We start from the raw sequence: 18601 nt of genomic DNA on the forward strand, positions 1-18601 counted from the left end.
ACCGCCCCTACTGCAGGTGAGAAAGAAGTGCGCCCACACGCCGTCCTAGGCGCGCCGGTTCGCGAGACCCGGAAACGGGCACCTCACGTGGTCTGCGGGAACTCGGGGGCCGCCGGCCCAGGGGGCGGGGCGTCTCAGGCTCTGCGTGCTTTCGTCATCGCGTAGGCTGGCGGGGCCGCGGGATGGGGAGGTGACGTATAGGGCACGTAAAGTGGCTGTGGGCGGGTCCAGGGAATAGGGCGGAAGCTAGCACCGCCTCTTAAAGTTGCCGGGGCCTTTCGGTGTGCCGCCTTGAGGACTGTGGACCGCGGCTCCTTTAAGCGTCGCCGTGACACGTGTGTGAGGCGGCGGAGGCCCGGATGGTGCGTGTGCGGGGCCCGTGCCGAGCAGACGCCAGCTCTGCGGGCCTGCAGCCGGGCCAGCGGCGGAGCCAGCTGAGGGCCTGGTAGGCTAGGGCCGGGTTGGGGCGGCGCGAGGGCCGGGTGGAGAGCTTCCGCCCCGCGGGGCGTGGGAATGTGACTCCCGACGCTGGGCGCACCGGCAAACGCTCCGGGGAGACGCGGGTGTTTGTTTGCGAGGGGCTTGGGGTCCACGGAGAGGCACCAGGGCTGCACCGTCCGCAAGGGGCTCCGGAGTCCACGGGGAGGCCCCGGGCTGCGCGTCCACGGGGGGCTCCGGGGTCCACGGGGAGGTACTAGGGCTGCGCCGTCCCCGAGGGTTCGGGGGTGCACGGGGAGGCCCTGGAAGTGTGTTCTCCGTCCGGGCTGCCTCGGGTCTGCTCTCTGCTCTTCTCCACACACCGGGAGCGACCCGCGGTGCAGGGGAGAGCTGACCCGGCCAGGAGCCCATGCAGGGGAGAAGGCAGCAGCCCGTGGCGGTGTTACGCACAGAAGCATCATTTATGCAGAATTCAGACTTTCTTTGGAATGGCTTAAGTCCAAATAAAGGGGAGGGCGTTCAGTTTGGTAGCAGAGTTGATATCTTGTTTGTTCTTTTTTAGTAAGATATGTGGGAAAGCTCACCCCTGGAGAGGGTAACATTCCTTATGGTCTTGGTCGTGGTCATGGTCCTGGTGAGGGGATGGGTACAAGATATGAGTTTTTAAAATACCTATTTCTTTGGGCGGGTAGTATTGGGTCTCCCCTGGGGTTCTAGGAGCTAGAGCAGCGTCTTAAAACAGGGATGGATGAGAGAGGAAAACATCCTGGCTGTGACACAGTCCACTGTCTGTAAGGGATGGGGAGAATCAGGCCTCCAAGGAGAGGGGCGCTCAGTTTGCTCTTTCCTGGCTGGGGACCGATGCTTGCTCTGCAGAAGAACCCCCTCTAAAAGCGCCCCAGGGAGGCCCCAGCCCTGTGCTGTCTGGGGCTCCTCCCCGCCAGCACGTGGTTGACCCTGTGAGTCTCCAGTGCATTTTATGCTGGAAAAATGCATTTAAAGGGAGGAGGGAGAGAAAACGTTCTTGAATGGTGATTGATTTAAGGAAGCTTTATTTGAGTAGAGGTAGAAATGTGCATAGATAAGTGTGAGCTGTTCCTGGACCGTGAGGAACATGCACTGGAGAGAGCATCCTCCCTGAGCTTTGAAGCAAATGTGTACATCAGAGGGCTTGTGATGGTTACAGGGACATTTTTCTCTGGGTCGCTGCACCTCAGAAATAAATCATTTTTAGGTTGTTGCTTAATGTTTCGGGTTGAATTGGTGATGTAGAGGTTTGATCTTCCTGTTGAAACTTAAAAAATTCTGTTTGTTCAAAATCTCTTGACTCCACATCGAGGAGTGGGCCATGTGGAATGGGTGGGTGTTCTTTAAGTTATTTATCTCGAATTAAATTGGGTTAAATCTTCCAAGTTCTGTTTTATTCTCTAGCTTCGAGAGGTTCCCAAACCCATATCCGCCCATGACAAGAGTCCTTGATCTTGACAAGAAGAGGGACATTGTAGGGAGTTTTCATGAAACAGAAATCTTTACAGATTGACTTCATTCTGATATCATGTTTATTATGCTCTTTTGTTTTTCTTTCTTTTTTTTTTTTTGCTGTTAATATGCTTTTACTTATGGACATCAGACATGGTATATCTGAAACTTGCTGTAAAGTAATGTGGGCTCAGGAGAAGAATCGACTGGTCCTACACAATAATTATTGACGCTGAATTAGGGGAGCGTGGCGGTTCCCTGTGATGTTCTCTCTACATTGTAAATGAACGTTTTCACAGTAAAAAGTTTTTAAGTACCTTAATTTTCTGTAATCACAGTGATTGTGGTTGGTAATTAAGAAAAAAAAACAAACTTAGCAGAGTGAAAATTTGGCAACTCTCATTGCGCCATTTTTTTGGGAACTCTTACTGGCTCATGAAATCTGAAAGTTGGAGATGATTATCTGTTATCTCTTAGTCTTTGCAAATGTGATGGAGTCTGGAATTGACTGACGTGTGGGGAGATTTTTGTTCACTGGGCTTGTCACTGGCGTGAAGGTTAAGGTATGGAACAAAGGGCAGTGTTTTCATGTCATGTCCATCGAAATCGTTTGTAGTTAGTTAGCTCAGCTCTTCACTCTTCCTAAGTCCCGCACTATCCATATTCCTTCCGCCTTAAGGCTGACTGTTCCTGGTAGATGGTTGGCCTTCCTACTCCGTGTCCAGGGAATGGAGCTGATGAGACAGCGGGAAGAGAGCTGGCCTCATGTGATGCTGTGTTCATCCCACAGACTCTGACACCCATTCTGGACGACACGCTTGTGGCTCTGGTGATTGAACAGGCCAAAGCCTGGGAGCACGTGATTTTGAGGGCCCAGCACCACACCTGCCTAGTCTGGCCAAGCACCTGACTCCATGCTGCAGGAATAGCACGCCCAAGTTCAGACACCCCAGGTAAGCCCACATGTGGCCCAGCAGCCATTGTTCAGTTGGTGAGAACGCTTAGATAATTCCCCTTAGGAAAGCTGCTCTTATTTTTTTCATGTCAAAGAACTTGTGCTTGCGTTTTTTTAAATAATGGTCTTACGTTTCTGTTCTTTACAGAAATTTTTATAGAAAAAGAAATTCGATCCACATACAGAATTAGGTGCCCTATAACCATAAATCTGGACGGTTTACCAAGAGGTGCTGGACGGGGTCCTTTCACTCAAGCAGAGTTTTGGATCCACCTGACTAGTTGGGTCTCCTGGCTCAGGCTAGCGACCACATACCTGGGGGAGGTCATCATTTTTCTGATGGGAGTAAGCTGTGTAAGGAACTGTTTTTCTAACTGTGACTCAAATAGTCCTCGAGCTTTGGCCAGGGTGGTTGAGTTGACAGGTAGTATGTGCAGTTAGAGGTGATGGGGATTTCGGGTTTGTTACAGTTTCTACACTGCGGCTTTAGGGACTGTTCCGCAGCCAGCGCTCAGCTCTCACCCAGTGTGTTTCTCCCCATTAAGCTCACAGGCACCTTTGACACTTGTTTTTTTTCCTATTTTACAAAGAACGGTCTCCGGCAGTCCCAGTGATTGTCCCTGGAGGCTGTAGCTAATCCATGATGGAATAACCCAGGCCTGCCGCCTTCCAGAGCCTGAGCTGCCGCCACGGCCCCTGCCTGCTCCGCCCCGCCCCCCCTTAAGTTTAGGCGTTTTTGTGTACACCATTCTAGTCCTATTACTATCTTTTCTCCATCACTTTTAAAAAGATAGTCTGTACAAGCACTATCCAGTAACACAGGCCACAAGTATAACTGAGTTTTACAGTGACCACATTGAAAAATAAAAAGAAGCAGGTGAAATGAATTGTCACAATATAACTTACTTAACCCAGTATATGTAAAATATAATCATTTCGGCATATAACTAGTCTTAAAATTACTGAGATGTTTTACACTTGCGAACTGAGTCTTCGAAATCCAGTGTGTGTTCTACACTTACAGCACGTCCCAGTTTGGCCCAGCCTCATTTCTCCTGTTCAGTGGCCCCATGAGGCTCGTGGCCTTTGTTTTGAAGAGTGTGGTTCTGAACAGATGAGTGAGCTCATCTCACTCTGCATGCAGATTCCTTTATTGCATGGATTTGTGTGTGTGACCAGAGTGTCTTGGGAGAGTTAGTGTTCTCCCGGTTTTGAGCAGACGTTAGGAGGACGTGGTCACCTCTTGAGGGAAATTGCGCCAAGCATGCCGTCCAAAGTCACTTCATGGTACTTGTTGAAGAGAAGACGCCGAGAAGGTCATCTCGCCTCCTCCGGGCCGCGTCAGTCCGTTTAGTGCTGTTTGCGGAGGCACTTTGTCTTTTTGAGAGGAGAAGCGTGGGCGTCGCTGTGTCCACGTGGTCAGTACTACGTCTCGTGTCACCCTTCCTTTGTAACGTTGGCAGCCGATCCAGAGCCGCTTTTATGGTGGGTCACATCTGTAAGGCCCAGGAGGGGGTTGTCAGGGAAGGGATGCTCTGTTCCTGGGACCCGCCTACCCACCGCTCCGTGTTCTTTCCTGTCCCCACAGTGATGCACCATGCCCATAGTCGACAAGTTGAAGGAAGCCCTCAAGCCTGGCCGCAGGGACTCGGCTGACGATGGGGAGCTGGGGAAGCTCCTGGCCTCCTCTGCCAGGAAGGTCCTTCTGCAGAAGCTGGAGTTTGAGCCCGCCAGCAAGAGTTTCTCCTACCAGCTGGAGTCGCTGAAGAGCAAATATGTGCTGCTGAACCCCAGGACAGAGGGAGCCGGCTGCCACAGGAGCGGGGATGAGCCGCAGGCCAGGACACAGGGTACTGGGAGAGGGCCTCGCTCTGTGCTGACCAAGTGGAGGGACGAAGCGTTGACTGCTTAGTAGGACCAGAAACAGAGTGTGGTCACTTGTGAATGTCGTGCATGGGGTCAGTAGATTTTAGTTATGGAAGTAACGGTACAGGGTTGGTCAGAAAGAGATCTGTGTCCTTAGAGGTTCAGGAGCAGGCCTTGGAAACCAGACGGAGAAGTGGGGTGGGCTCAGAGTGCCAGGGCCCAGTTCTTCCAGCTGCTCATTCTCACAACCTCGTCCTCTCGTCCACAGAGGGGTCCTGGGGCGCTAGACCGACGCCGTCAGGGAGAGCCGTGGGGCGACAGGTGCTCTCCTGGCCTTCCGCAGCGGGAACCCAGTCACCCCCGGACGCTGCGTTCTAAGCACGTGCCCACCGAGTGCGCCACGGCACTTGCTCTGGGTGGTCTGCCTGGGCACGGAGTCAGACGGCCTCCTCTCTCCCATCCCTCCCCCTCCAGGCAGCGAGCGCGCATACGAGAGCTGCGGTGACGGCGTCCCCGCGCCCCAGAAGGTGCTCTTCCCCGTGGAGCGGCTGTCGCTGCGCTGGGGGCGCGTCTACCGTGTGGGCGCGGGGCTGCACAACCTCGGCAACACCTGCTTCCTCAACTCCACCGTGCAGTGCTTGACCTACACGCCGCCCCTGGCCAACTACCTGCTCTCCAAGGAGCACACGCGAGGCTGTAAGTGAGCGCTGTGGGGGGGGGGGGTGCTGTGCACACGCATGGCTGTGGGGTGGCCCTGGGTCCTCGGGGCCAGATGGTCTCCTAAGTGGACAAACCCGTGTGCTCACGGTGCTGCCAGTTCAGCCCGGGTCCAATTCAGGAGTGAAGTAGTAACTGGTAAATAGTAACGCTTTATAGTGACTGATAAATCCTACATTTGAATTGTGCCAGCTGCAGGATGGGCCGTGAAAGAGAATCAGGGTAGAGTAATGGTCTCTAAACTGGGCTGAAAGTAATTACCTAAAGAGAGAAAAGGGTTTTCAAAAGATACCTGCGAAATACGTGTATTCGGTTGTTTTATACACCTGTTTTTGTAGCAATGTTTTATGTACGTCATAAAACATCCTCCAAAGTGGAAATTGAATGTGGGTAAAAAAAAGATGAAAGAAAATATAACTTACCCAAACTAAAGAAAACAGAAAGTCTGAATAGCCTTTCAACCATTAACAAAATTAAATCAGTCGTTAAAATTTTTCACATGAAGAAAACACCAGGCTGAGACAATTTGTGGGTAAGTTTTATGAAACTTTTAAGAAACAGATCATTTCAATGCTTCCTGAACTCTTTCAGAGAAAAGAAAAAGAGAGAAAGCTCCCTAGCTCGTTCAATGAGGTTCTCTTAACTTGGATAACAAAATTAAACAAGCACAATGTGAGAAAGAAATACTACAGTTCCCTCTTGTTCATGAATATACATGTAAGAATTCTAGATAAAATACTAGCAAATTCAATAGTCTTTTAAACACTGTGAGCAACTTGTGTTCATCCTAGTAACACAAGGATGTTCTGATATCAGAAAACCTCCAGATGTAATTGTGGAGCCAGTATAGCACAGCAGCTACAAGCACCACTCTGGAGACTGGCCTGCTGGGTTTACATCCTGGTTCTGCCACCCGGCGACTGAGTCCTGGAGAATTACCTGACCTGTTCTTATCTGCAAAGTAAAAATAATATTTCCTTCATAGCGTTTTTGTAAAGCTTACATGAATTATGTAGAGTGCTTAGAATAGTACTTGGCACGCAGTAAGTTCTACATCCGTGACTGCTAATCTTGCTACCTTAGTTGCCGTCACTTTATTAACAGATTAAGAGAGAAAGGTCACCTGAAAGTAGATGCCCCAAAAAATTATTATAAAGAAAACTCTTAGCAAAGTAGCAACAGAGGGATTTTTTTTACTAATATTGATAAAAGGTATCTAGCAACAACTACAAAAAAGCATTCCAATTAGGAAATAGTAGAAGCACACCTTTTAAAAATAAGGAGAGAAGCCAGGGTGGCCACTCTCTATACTTGTGTTTGATATGCTGGTCCTGGCCAGAGCAGTGACCCAGGAGACAAGAGGAGGGAGTAACACTCTTGTTGGTTGAAAATGATATTCCTGCGTAGAAAAACAAAGGAATCCATAGACAAATCAGAAATTCGGGGGAATAAGAAAGAAATTTGGCACTATGACTAGATATAACATCAACATACAAAAAGTTACTTGAATTTCTCTACACCAAACAAGAAATTGTTAAAAAAAAAAATTTGCTATTATAAAAAATTGTATAACAGCAACAAAAATGATAAAGTGTGGAGACCCAAATTACCAAGATATACGTGGAAAACCTTTCCTGGGAATTTAAGGGCATTTTATGATAACCTACACACATGGAGATCGCTGCCTTCACAGAGGGAAGCCTCAGTATTATAAAAATGTTGGTTCTCTCCCAAATTAACCTAGAGATTATTGTAGCTCCAGCTGATTCTAAAATTTATATGGAAAAGAAAAGCAAAGGACCAAAATCACCAAGACACCTGTGAAGAATATGAGACGCGGTATACTCTAGCAGCTGTAAAGTCTTTCTGTAAAGTTAAGAGACGTTAAAGCGGCAGAGTTGAGTCAGGGAGGGAGGTACTGACCGATGGAGAGACAGCCCAGAAACAGAGCCATGAATGCGTGGACGTGTGGCATTACACACCATTTTTTCACATATACATGTGTCTCCTGTTTTAAATAAATGGAACTTAAAAATAATTAGGGTTTACATATGGAAAAAATGAAATAGAATCCCCATTTCACAGCATACTCACACCAAAAAATGGATTTAAAACTTCTCAAAAGGGCTTCCCTGGTGGCACAGTGGTTAAGAATCCTCCTGCCAACGCAGGGGACACGGGTTCAAGCTCTGATCTGGGAAAATCCTGCATACCGCGGAGCAACTAAGTCCATGCGCCACAACTACTGAGCCTGCACTCTAGAGCCCGAGAGCCACAACTACTGAGCCCGCGTGCCACAACTACTAAAACTCACATGCCTAGAGCCCGTGCTCTGCAACAAGAGAAGCCACTGCAATGAGAAGCCCGTGCACTGCCACGAAGAGTAGCCCCCACTTACCGCGACTAGAGAAAGCCCGCGCACAGCAACGAAGACCTAACGCAGCCAAAAATAAATAAAATAAATAAATTTATTAAAAAAAAAAACTTCTCAAAAGTAAAAACAATGCTTTTATAACAGACGTGAGCAAGTATCTTTCTGACGTTGGGTTGGGAGAAAGCACTAACCATTAAAAAAATTGATGAATTCGGCTGCATTAAAATTAAGAACTTTTGTTCATGAAAAAACAAAATTAAAAGACAGGGAGCTACAAACGAGGAGATGACACCTGGGATGCATAACCAACGAAGGGTTGGGACCAAGAATATGTACAAAACCACAAATCAACAAGGAAAAGAGAATAACATATTAAATAGATAAACATTAGGAGCAGGCATTTTATAGGAGAGGAAGCTCACGTCACGGGGCAGAGGAGGAGATGGCTAGTAACCGCGTAACCTGGGAGACGCTTTACACCTTTGTGGTCGATGAGGATTCGGAAGTCTGACGGTACTGAAGGTCACAGGGGATGGAGGTCAGTGAGATTCTTTGTAAACTCCTGGTCTGAGTTGGCATAACTGCTTTGGAAAACAATCTGGTGTTCTCTGTCATATAATCTACACTTAGCAATTCTACAGAAGAGCTCTGGTATCTGTGCACCAGGAAACCTACAGCAAAAAACTGTAAGCAACTCAGGTGCCCATCAACACAATGGGTACCTGAATTATATAGGCACGTGGTAGAATATTATACAGCAGTGCAGAAGAATGGATTCGCTCCATGAATGAGTCCCAATAGCATAGTGTCGAGTGAAGAAAAAGCCCCAGAAGGCTGCATGCAGCATGAATTCCTATTTATATAATTGAAAAGCAGACAATTTGTTGTTTAGGTGTACGTATATGTGATAAAACTTAAATAAATAAAAGTGATTTTTAAAAGTAGGTAAATAATTAGAAATCAGGGCAGAACCAGAGGCAGGGACATGGGAGTGTGGGAGGAACATCGTTATGATAAAAGTTTGGGATTGCATGACGTGTTCAGGGATATTAGTTATATTATTAAAAAAGAATGGAAGAAGGCCAGGCTATGGGACTACTGTAGTATTTAAATGTCTTGCAGTGGTTCACGGCAGCACTAGCTACTATACCAAGGCACGGTGCACACTTCTAAGATGAAGTTGATTATAAATCTCTGTTTCCAGTGATGGTGATGGCTGAGGTTGTTTTGGGTGGACTTTACTAAGGTTTGACGGGGCTATCTTTGTTTTTATCTCATGCCGTTGGCGGTGAGAGCCTCTCTCCTGAGCCTGTAGGTCGCTCTGCCGTTTTCGTGTTCCCTGTGCTTTTGCTGTTGGTTTCTCTGCAGGAATCTTTGAGCTATTGTCAACTTTGCAAGGGTTAATACAGTTAAAAGTAGGTCACATCTGTAAGTCCGTGTAACCTGGCACAAGTAAACTGTGGTATATGGGGGCAAGGGCTTGAGTTGGGAGCAGCCCCTCCTCCTGTGAGCAACGCAAGCAGACCTGGGGAGAGTGCCAGCGTCCCTCCATGTCACTATGAAATGTCAGTAAGCCTTAATTTCTTGGCTTTTTTAGAATGTATTAATGTAATATGTAATGTAGAATGTAAAATGTATTAAGAGAAGTTTTAATATTTTTTTCCTGGCACCTGACTGGATCCCCAGGTGACCCCTAAGTGGGCTTGGGCTGTCCTCTCTTCCTCGAATTCACTGTTTGAAGATTCTCAAGGGTCCAGGGAAGTATGGCTTGAACATGACAAGGGGCTGCTTGCATGGAGCCCCAGTCCTGCAACGTGCCTGGACCACTTCAGGATCTATCCACAAAATAAACACTGTAAAATATCCAGGATTAAATCCTACTGTTTCGTACCTTCTTCCCCAAATTTAAGTAGTAGTGTCCCCCAAATCATGGATACAACTTTTATGATATATTTTCCTAAATTACCTGAACAAAGTGTCCACGGGCTTTTAAAATTAAACTTGCGCATTACCAGGGATTTGGGAAATCCTGTTTCAGGTATTTCTGGGTGAAATTGTTACTTGCCCTATTTTTTTTTTTTTTTTTTGTGCTGAGTCACAAGGCTTGCGGGATCTTAGTTCCCGGACCAGGGATTGAACCCTTGGCGGTGAAAGCACCGAGTCCTGACCACTGGACCACCAGGGAGTTCCCAGTTGCCCTATTTAAGAGCGATGATTTATTAGTCTAAAAGTCTCAGCGTTTTAGATAATGATTAGAGGCTTAATTTCCACACGACTTTCATAGGAGTATCTTAACATGAATCAGATTTTGTAAATGGGAGCTCTTTTTGTTTGCTTAACGTTTGTTATGTTTGTTATCTTAAATAACATTAGGTTATTTGCCTCAATTTGAGCCTTCTCCACAATTATTGCCCTTTAAAAAATAAAAGTAATGAATGGATATAGAGTTGAGAAAACTCTAAAATGAAAAATAAAAGCCTCTCCTTCATGTAAAGGCATTAATCACATGAATGGTTTTTTGATTTCCCTCCAAGAAGAATTTTTTGTGTAAATACTAGCATTTTTTTAAAAAATTAAACTTTTTTGCATTATGGTAAGTGCATATAACATAAAATTTACCATTTTAAGTGTACAGTTCAGTAGCATTAAGTACATTCACACTGTCATGCAACCATCACCACCATCCATCTCCAGAACTTTTTCAAACTGGAAGTCTGTCCCCATTAAAAACACCACCCACCCCCCCACCCCTGCCAGCCCCCGTCCTTGGTACCCTCCATCCTACTTTTTGTCTTGGTGACTCTCACTGCTCCAGGTACTTCACGTAACACAAACACAAGTGCTTGTCCTTCTAGGACTGGCTTACTTAGTATAATGTTCTCAAGGTTTCTCTTTGTTGTAGCAGGTGTCAGACTTCCTTTTCTTTTTAAGGCTGAGTAATATTCCACTTTATGTATAGACCACATTCTTTATCCATTCGTCTGTCAATGGACGCTCAGATTGCTTCTACATTTTGGTTCTTGTGAATAATACTATAAATGTGGGTGTACGAGTATCTCTGAGACTCTGCTTTCCCTTCTTTTGGGTAAATACCTGGAAGAGGAATTACTGGATTATATGGGAATTCTACTTTTAATTTTTTGAGGAACTACCATACTGTTTTCCACAGTGGCTGTACCATTTGACATTCCCAGCAACAGTGTACAGGGGTTCCAGTTTCTCAACATCTTTAGCAACATGTGCCCTTTTCGTTTGTAGATACTAGGATTTTTTTGTATGTATATGGTAAACAGGCTGCATGCTGTTTCAGTTTTTAATTTGAGATAGGTCTAAGTAACTGGGTGATTGGAGGTGTTCAGGGGGAGAATAACGGATTGGTGTGAATTTTGTGTTAGGCGCTGGGTCTGTTGAGGAAGGTCGTGCGCTATATACACGACTACAGTATCTTGTAGAACTAAAGATGTGCTTGCCCTTGGACCCAGAAATGTATCTTGTAGGTATATGCCTTAGAGAAACTGACATGCGCACAAGGACCATTCACCACAGCATTTGTGATAGCAGGAAAAGGCGGGGAGGTTGGCATGCAGGAAAAGGGGGGTCGTGTGGATGAACTGTGGTCTGGAGCAGGGATTAAAGAGCAGTTTGTTACAGTTTATAGAGAGTGAGCTTAAACATGAAGCTGCAGTATCCTGGTGAGTGAGTGCCACGTGTGGAATACAGTGAATCCATGAATGGGAACAGCGGTGACCTGGTTGGGGAGAAGGATGAAGCATGTGGGGAACAGGGTTGTGAGAGGTTGAGAGGGGAGTTCAACTATCACACCAGTACTTGACTTAAAAATCACCTAAAATGGGGTGTAGCCTTTGCTCTTCTCTATGTATTTAAGATCATAATTGTAAGTAGAGGTAGAAGCATAATGCTATCTCGCTTAATTCCTGGGGGACAAATAGTTTATCCAGAGCACGGGGACTGGCCGCAGCCTGGGGGCCCCATCGCAGCCTGGGGGCTCTGTGTGGCCCACCGCCGGTCTTTATGGACCCGTCCCCACCATGTAGGTGTCGCCTGGGGCCGGTTGGGGCGCCAGAGCTGCAGAGTCGGGCCATTAGGCTGGGGGAGCACGTGCCCGGGGTCTCCCCAGAGCTGGCCGAGCCCCTGTGTCTCCTGGAAACCAGAGCAGAGGTTCCTACACTGAAGAGCACATGAAGCGGGTGTCGGGAAGCCCAAAATATTCTAGCCTGTTGACTATGTGATGCAGTTCGGAAGTCAGAGAAAACATTGTTCTAAACGGTGCTTGAAAACTCAGACTCCTCGGTCTGGGTTGCAGCCGAGCCCGCAACTGTGGAGAGACCGGGTCCCGGGTGCTGCAGGCGGCGTGGGGGCTTGGGTCGGGCTCTCGGGCTCCTGCTGTCTCTGCCGGGCGGGAGGCCATGTCGTCAGCTCTCCTGGGAGCTCTCGCCTTACCACGACCGCCTGTCCGTGCCCACAGGTCACCAGGGAAGCTTCTGCATGCTATGCGTCATGCAGAACCACATCATCCAGGCCTTCGCCAACAGTGGCAACGCCATCAAGCCCGTGTCCTTCATCCGAGACCTCAGAAGTAAGAGCAGCTTCCTTCTGGCGGGGGGCAGAAGGGAGGGCTCGGGAGGCTGCACGCACAGAGTGTAGCAGACTAAGCGAGCCCTGGGGCTGGATGTGGAGGAGTCCACACCAGGTGGTGGTGGTCCCCGCCCTGAAGATCAGGTGGCTTTGGCCAGGCCGGGAGCTGTGTGTCAGGGGCCTGGAGGTGGGGAGCAGGTAAGGAAGGGCTGCGGGGCCTTTTCTCAACGTCAGAGAGACCAGTGTCCATGTGCTGTGACAGTCAGATATCTCCCTTAGCAGAAAAGATGGGCTCATTGGTTTTTGAAGCCGGTGTAAGTTGTATTGCGATGACATGGTGATAATCTGCCATGGTCTGTATTGGCTCCTGGAAAACCAGCTTTAGTTCATCAATGGATCTCATATCCTTAATGCTTGGTGTTCATTCGTGCTTTCTGTTAAGTGTAGAGGGTTTAAGCCCTTAGGTCTTCTCATTGAGAAGATAACTGCCGTGAGGGTGGTACCTGGGATGTAGGAAGCCAGGCAGACTCCTTTTCCTCACTTGGGTTTAGTCCTGGGTCTGCTAGGAGTTGGTGATGAGACCGACAGGAGTGGGACGTTTGGAGAGCAGGCAGGAGCTCTTCCCTTCCGGCCTGATGCTTCTTCCTTTCCTCCTTAGAGATCGCCCGGCATTTCCGCTTTGGGAACCAAGAGGACGCACACGAGTTTCTGCGGTACACCATTGACGCCATGCAGAAGGCCTGCTTGAGCGGCTGTGCCAAGTACGCGCTCCTCCCCCCACCCCAGGCTGCCTCTGTGGACCTTAGCCCCGTGGCCCTGAGCTGAAGCTCCAGCAAGGGGTCGCACTGCTTCCCAGGAAAGGGCTTCTCCTGCTGCAGGGCAGGTGGTGGCCATCTCTGTCCCAGCAACTCATGGAGGGAAATGCCTTTTTTTTTTAATGCTTATTTATTTATTTTTGGCTGCGTTGGGTCTTCGTTGCTGTGTGCAGGCTTTTCTCTAGTTGCGGGGGCTACTCTTCGTTGTGGTGCGCAGGCTTCTCATTGTGGTGGCTTCTCTTTGTTGTGGAGCATGGGCTCTAGGCGCGCGGGCTTCAGTAGTTGTGGCACGTGGGCTCAGTAGTTGTGGCTCGCAGGCTTAGTTGCTCCGTGGCATGTGGGATCTTCCCGGACCAGGGCTTGAACCCGTGTCCCCTGCATTGGCAGGCGGATTCTTAACCACTGCGCCACCAGGGAAGTCCTGGGAAATGCTTTAATAGATCTCTTCGAGGATCTTACGCTACTGACAGGGACTTGTCCCATCTTTTAAAAATCACCTCATTATTTTGGTACTGAGGATGGGGATGGTAGGAATTATAATGTCTTTATGGAAGAACTTGAAAGGCTGCAGGAAAACTTGAGGGTAAGGAGATTATGATTTTTGAGGTTTCACTCTGCCCAAATTTGGGAGCATAGACAAATGCACATGATGGATTTATGGTTGGTTGCTTAGTCTTCCCTTTTGTAAAACAGCTACTGTCAACAGTGTTTTTGTATCATTCTCGGGTTTTTGGGTTCAGAGAGAAGAAAGGAGGCAGGAAGTGCTGCCTAGGCTTGGAATAGAACTGAGTCCTGGACTCTGGAAATACAACTCAGGAGTCATATCTGGAACATCCTTTGGGAAAGTTAGTTGAGTTGTAGCCATGAGGATGGGAAACCTCTGTTTCAGCGGATGAAACTCTGATGTCATTAAACCTGACCCGTAGCCCGGTAAAGTGGTCTGTCTTTGGTGACCCTGCACTGGTTGGGAAGTGACTCTCCCCTCAGGAACACACGATGGCATTGCTTTTGCTTGTGTTAAAGGCCCTTTTTTCCCCTTAACGCCTGGGAATGTTTCTCGTGTTCTGCTTTATGTGTTTGATGGTACGGTGCCCTTTCGGGTGCCGGGTTGTTGGTGTTCTCATGTCTCAGCCGCCCCCTCCTCGCGGCCACACCGCACACCCCCCCACCCCTGCTTCCTGTGCCCCTCACTCCATCTCCTTTGAGTCCCTCCTCCATGTGCCCCTCGAAGTTCAGTCTTTGTTTCTTTCCTGAGTTTAGTGAACTTTCCCTCCTTTTGGTCATTTTATCTTAGTTTTAAGGCGTGTTCACGGTGTTCTTCCATCTCCCCCACATGCTTGTTTGGGGTCTTCAGTTCAGCCTGGAGTTTGTGTCGCTGTCTTCTCCTGCTTCATGTTGCTTCCGGGGGGCTGATTCTCGTCAGGTAGGGTGTCAAGTCTCCTTCACCATTTTCTACCGGAACCACCTTTGCTTCCGTTTCACGAGGATTTGGCGATTCGCTCGGCTCTTGCTTCGGGCGCCCCCTTCTGGCCACACAGCGAAGCACACGCTGGAGTGGGCAGCTTTTCCTCTGGGGGCAGAAAGGGGCTTGTGGCCTCAGTATTTTTATGTTTCTTGTTCAGGACCCTGGTTTTCCCCTTTATTCTCCTGCCCTGAACCCCCTGCTCCCCAAGGAGGCTGCCTGCCTCCTCCTGCCGAGTTGCTGCCTTGGGGACTGCCTCCCAGCCACATCCTGTTGCCAGGACGCTTGGGAGCCTCACCTTACAGGAGGTGCTGCACAGGCCTCAGGTCCCCTCGTCCCTTCTCCTTTCCCTCCCTTCCTCTGGGGCGCTGGGTGGGAGCGTCTGGGTTAACTTTTTGATCTGGCTTTATTTTCCTGCTTCTGGGTGATTGAATGTCTGCGCTCTCCCTGCTTCCGGCTGAATGAGGGTGCGTCCTGTGTGGTCCTCTGGGCTCCTGTCCTGACGGGCTTCAGGTGACCCGGGGGCGACCTGGAGTTCAGCAGCTGCGTGACGCCCAGAGGCTTTCAGTCTGCTCTGAGGTTGTGTCCTTGCTGGTTTGGGGACCTAAAATGTCCCTTCTTTGATGAGTGGTGGTGACAGTATAGAAGGTGGCAGCTGATTTTTCTTTTCCTAACGTGCAGAATAAAGATCTGCTGACCCTTTGTTTGTCCCCCACGTGTTTTGGAGCTATACTCCTCAATGCGTCTGGGCAGCGCAGCCATGAATAGTCGTGTGGCCTGAACAGGAGGCTGAGACCAGGGCGCCTGGCTCGCTCTGCCGGTGGTGGGAGGTGGCCGCCTGCGGAGGGAGGTGCCGGGTTAGCAGCACGCACGCCGCCGCCCACCCCCGCCTGGGAGGCAGAAGCACCTGCAGGAGGTGGTGGGCAGGAGACTGGGGCCTGGGTGGACACGGGGAAGCTCTTCCCGGCAGGGAATGGGCCTTGCCATGTAGTGCTTTTGTGGCCCAAAAGACCAAAAGGGTGGCTGCGTTTGTGTCCCGGAGGTCTCGGGGACTCAGGACAGTTGCAGAGGAGTGGGTCAGGTTCGGTGGGCGTGTGGAGGCCTCGGGGCAGAGCTGCCGCTGACCAGGTGGGACCTTTCCCATCCTCGCACTGAGCGGGTAACGGCACAGGGGCTGGTGGGGCTGCCGGCCTGCTTCTTGGCGCCTGTCCTCCCCCTGAAGGTCATGGCCTTTCTGCAGGTTGGATCGTCAGACACAGGCTACGACTTTGGTCCATCAGATTTTTGGAGGCTATCTCCGATCGCGAGGTAAGTGGAGAAATGTTCTCTGCCCCTTCTTGTTGGGGATTAGAGTATTAACCAGAAAGGCTTGGTATTGGCACCCAGGCTGACCCGCCAGGCCCAGGAGGCCTGCAGCCTGGTTTGTGCACCGCAGCCCTGCCTGCTGCTTTGCTGGGGGCCCCGTTCCTGGGAGGGGGTTTGGAGCAAAGCATCAGGAGCCTGTGGATGCGGGTGGTGTTCCTTTTCCTCAGACTCCATAGTTGCTCAGATGTGGCCGCTGCCCTTGGGGTGGGAGTGAGCACCCCGGGGCAGCTGGCCAGGCTGGGAAGGCACCTCGGGGTTTGCCCTCGTCTCCTCCTGAGCACTTCCCATCCCAAGATTTCAGGGGGCTGGTGAGCTGGTGGTCTGCCTCCTGTTCTCAGACTTGGAAACAGGGGTGGTGCCCTGGAGGCCCTGCACCCACCCCACTGCCCCCCTTGTTCTCTCGCAGTGAAGTGCTCCGTGTGCAAGAGCGTCTCAGACACCTACGATCCCTACTTGGATGTGGCGCTGGAGATTCGGGTATAGACCCTGTCATGCTGTTTCGTTTGCATTAGGACAGGGAGGCCAGAGGGCAAAGACCCCAAAGAACAAAAGCCTATGAGGGCATGTGATCCAGGTAGATCAGGAAAGAAATACTTGGAGTCCTACATTTTCGTGTATTTCTTCCTAGCCATTTCCCTGTGCGAGCTCTATTTTTTTCAAAAAGAAGGGGGAAAATAATGCAGTTTTGTGCCCTGAGGCATGAATAGCGGCCACACTGAGTGCAGGGCTTGAGCAGGGAGGTCCGGTGTGCTGTGAGCAGCTTTCACACAGAGGCTGCGCATTTCGGGGCGGCCTTCCTTTCTCCCTGCTCGAACTCTGCAGGAGGTGAGCTCACCTCAGCCTGAGGTCTGGACTGGACCCTCTGAGGCCTTGATGAACCCCCGGGGCTGTGATCCTCGTCAACAGAGGAGGGGTAACAGCCTGGCTCCCTGTTCCTTTGCCGTGTTCTGACTCCCAGAAGGTGGCAGCTAGCAGGCCAGTTCTTACGCAAGTGAAATGTTGTGATTTGCTGCGTCAGCCCGAAGAAGACCTTACATTCGGCATTTCTGGAGAGTCAGCCTATTTCTTCCGCTCTTTGTTCTATTCCCTGTTTTTGTCCTTCTCAGCAAGCTGCAAATATCGTGCGTGCCCTGGAACTTTTTGTGAAACCCGATGTCCTGAGTGGAGAGAATGCCTATATGTGTGCGAAGTAAGTTTCGTTTTGCTCGCGGCAAAAAGATCAAGCCGGCCAGAAAGAAAATATGTCACCTAACCCGACACGGCTGCCGTCCCCTCCCTCCCTCTCGCCCTCAGAGGTGACCACTGTCCACATTTCTTTTTTTTTGGCCGCGCCTCACGGCTTGCAGGATCTTAGTACTCGACCAGGGATTGAACCCAGGCCGCGGCAGTGAAAGCACCAAGTCCTAACCCTGGACCACCAGGGAACTCCCAATCACTGTCCACATTCTTGAGTGGTGTAGATGTGTCTTAAAACTGAAAACCTTTAAACAATACAGATGGAGGGATAGCTGTGGTTGTCCTAGCTGCTGTTTATTATGTGGCGCTTACTCCGTGCTGGGCCCTGTTCTGAGGGCCTCGCGTGCACTCACTCGTGAAGCAGGGACTGTTATTACCCCCATTTCACAGGAGGAGAAAACTGAGGCACAGAAGTGGAGTGACTGGACATGGCCGTCTGCTCCGGAGGCCGTCCTGCCTCCTCGAAAAGCCGTGTTCTGTGGCTTCCGTTTTTGACTTGAGTTGTCCTCGGCATTTTTCCATTTCAGCAGTTGTGACTGACCTCGTCCTCTTTAGGGTTGTGCAGTCTCAGTGTGTGGGTGTGTTACTTTATATCCAGGTCATTTAAGAGCTGTAAATCACTAATGAAAGTTTTCTCACTATGCTTTTCAGGGGGATGATTCTGTGCCTGAACCCTGCTTTTTCTCCCTCTCAGTTCACTTCCTTTGGCTCTAGAAGCTGTTCACTTTTGCCTCTGTCTTCTCCCCCTTCATTTCCTTGTCTTCTGGCTTTGCTTTCGGTGATTTCCTGCCTGCCTGTTTATCTTTTGGCCACATCTGCTCGAATTTGCTTTTCCTGTGTTATAGCCCAAAGTTACTTTTCCATGCATCTTCTTTAGTCTCCTCATTGGGAAAGTACTTTGTTTTTGCTTTAGAATCTCCACCTTTTCTCTGGTCCTGGTGGCCCTGCCGTAGCTTTCCTTTCCTTAAGTGGTGTCGATTGGTTTTTAGGGGTGCAGAGGGCACAGTCTCACTTAAGAAGACCCCTTATTTAAAGTGCAGTTCCTGATATTCTGATACTGACCTAGTGTGAGGGCAGCAGTCCTCAGAGCACCAGCTGATAGCTCTTCCTCTCCCCTTCCTCGCAGATGCAAGAAGAAGGTTCCGGCCAGCAAGCGGTTCACCATCCACAGGACGTCCAACGTCCTGACACTCTCACTCAAGCGCTTTGCCAACTTCAGTGGGGGGAAGATCACCAAGGTGAGCACTCACAGCGCCCAGGCTTGCTTGGTCAGCGCTTTCGGAAAGATTCCAGGCTCT

At 49.6% G+C, this 18601-nt stretch overlaps 1 protein-coding gene across 4 annotated transcripts in view; it reads left to right on the forward strand.

Annotated features, from left to right (window-relative positions):
- Positions 1 to 253: 253 nt before the first annotated feature.
- The window catches only part of USP36 (ubiquitin specific peptidase 36), a 34272-nt gene continuing 15924 nt past the window's right edge, over positions 254 to 18601 (forward strand). For 2 of the 4 annotated variants that reach the window (XM_022589444.3, XM_022589446.3), the window contains exons 1-10: positions 254 to 445; positions 2708 to 2870; positions 4461 to 4722; positions 5213 to 5434; positions 12316 to 12426; positions 13084 to 13186; positions 15943 to 16010; positions 16474 to 16544; positions 17174 to 17256; positions 18430 to 18541. In XM_022589444.3, the coding sequence (XP_022445152.2) occupies positions 4470 to 4722; positions 5213 to 5434; positions 12316 to 12426; positions 13084 to 13186; positions 15943 to 16010; positions 16474 to 16544; positions 17174 to 17256; positions 18430 to 18541 (1023 nt within the window). In that variant the 5' untranslated portion in view covers positions 254 to 445; positions 2708 to 2870; positions 4461 to 4469. Of the gene's footprint in view, positions 446 to 523; positions 2871 to 3462; positions 4358 to 4460; positions 4723 to 5212; positions 5435 to 12315; positions 12427 to 13083; positions 13187 to 15942; positions 16011 to 16473; positions 16545 to 17173; positions 17257 to 18429; positions 18542 to 18601 lie in introns of those variants that run through there. The other 2 variants (XM_089901585.1, XM_089901584.1) reach the window with 2 other exon arrangements.

This window comes from Delphinapterus leucas, chromosome 19 (genome assembly GCF_059928025.1).
Source record: "Delphinapterus leucas isolate spDelLeu-1000000601 "Yukka" chromosome 19, BTC_Dleu_Yukka2, whole genome shotgun sequence".
Taxonomy (NCBI): domain Eukaryota; kingdom Metazoa; phylum Chordata; class Mammalia; order Artiodactyla; family Monodontidae; genus Delphinapterus; species Delphinapterus leucas.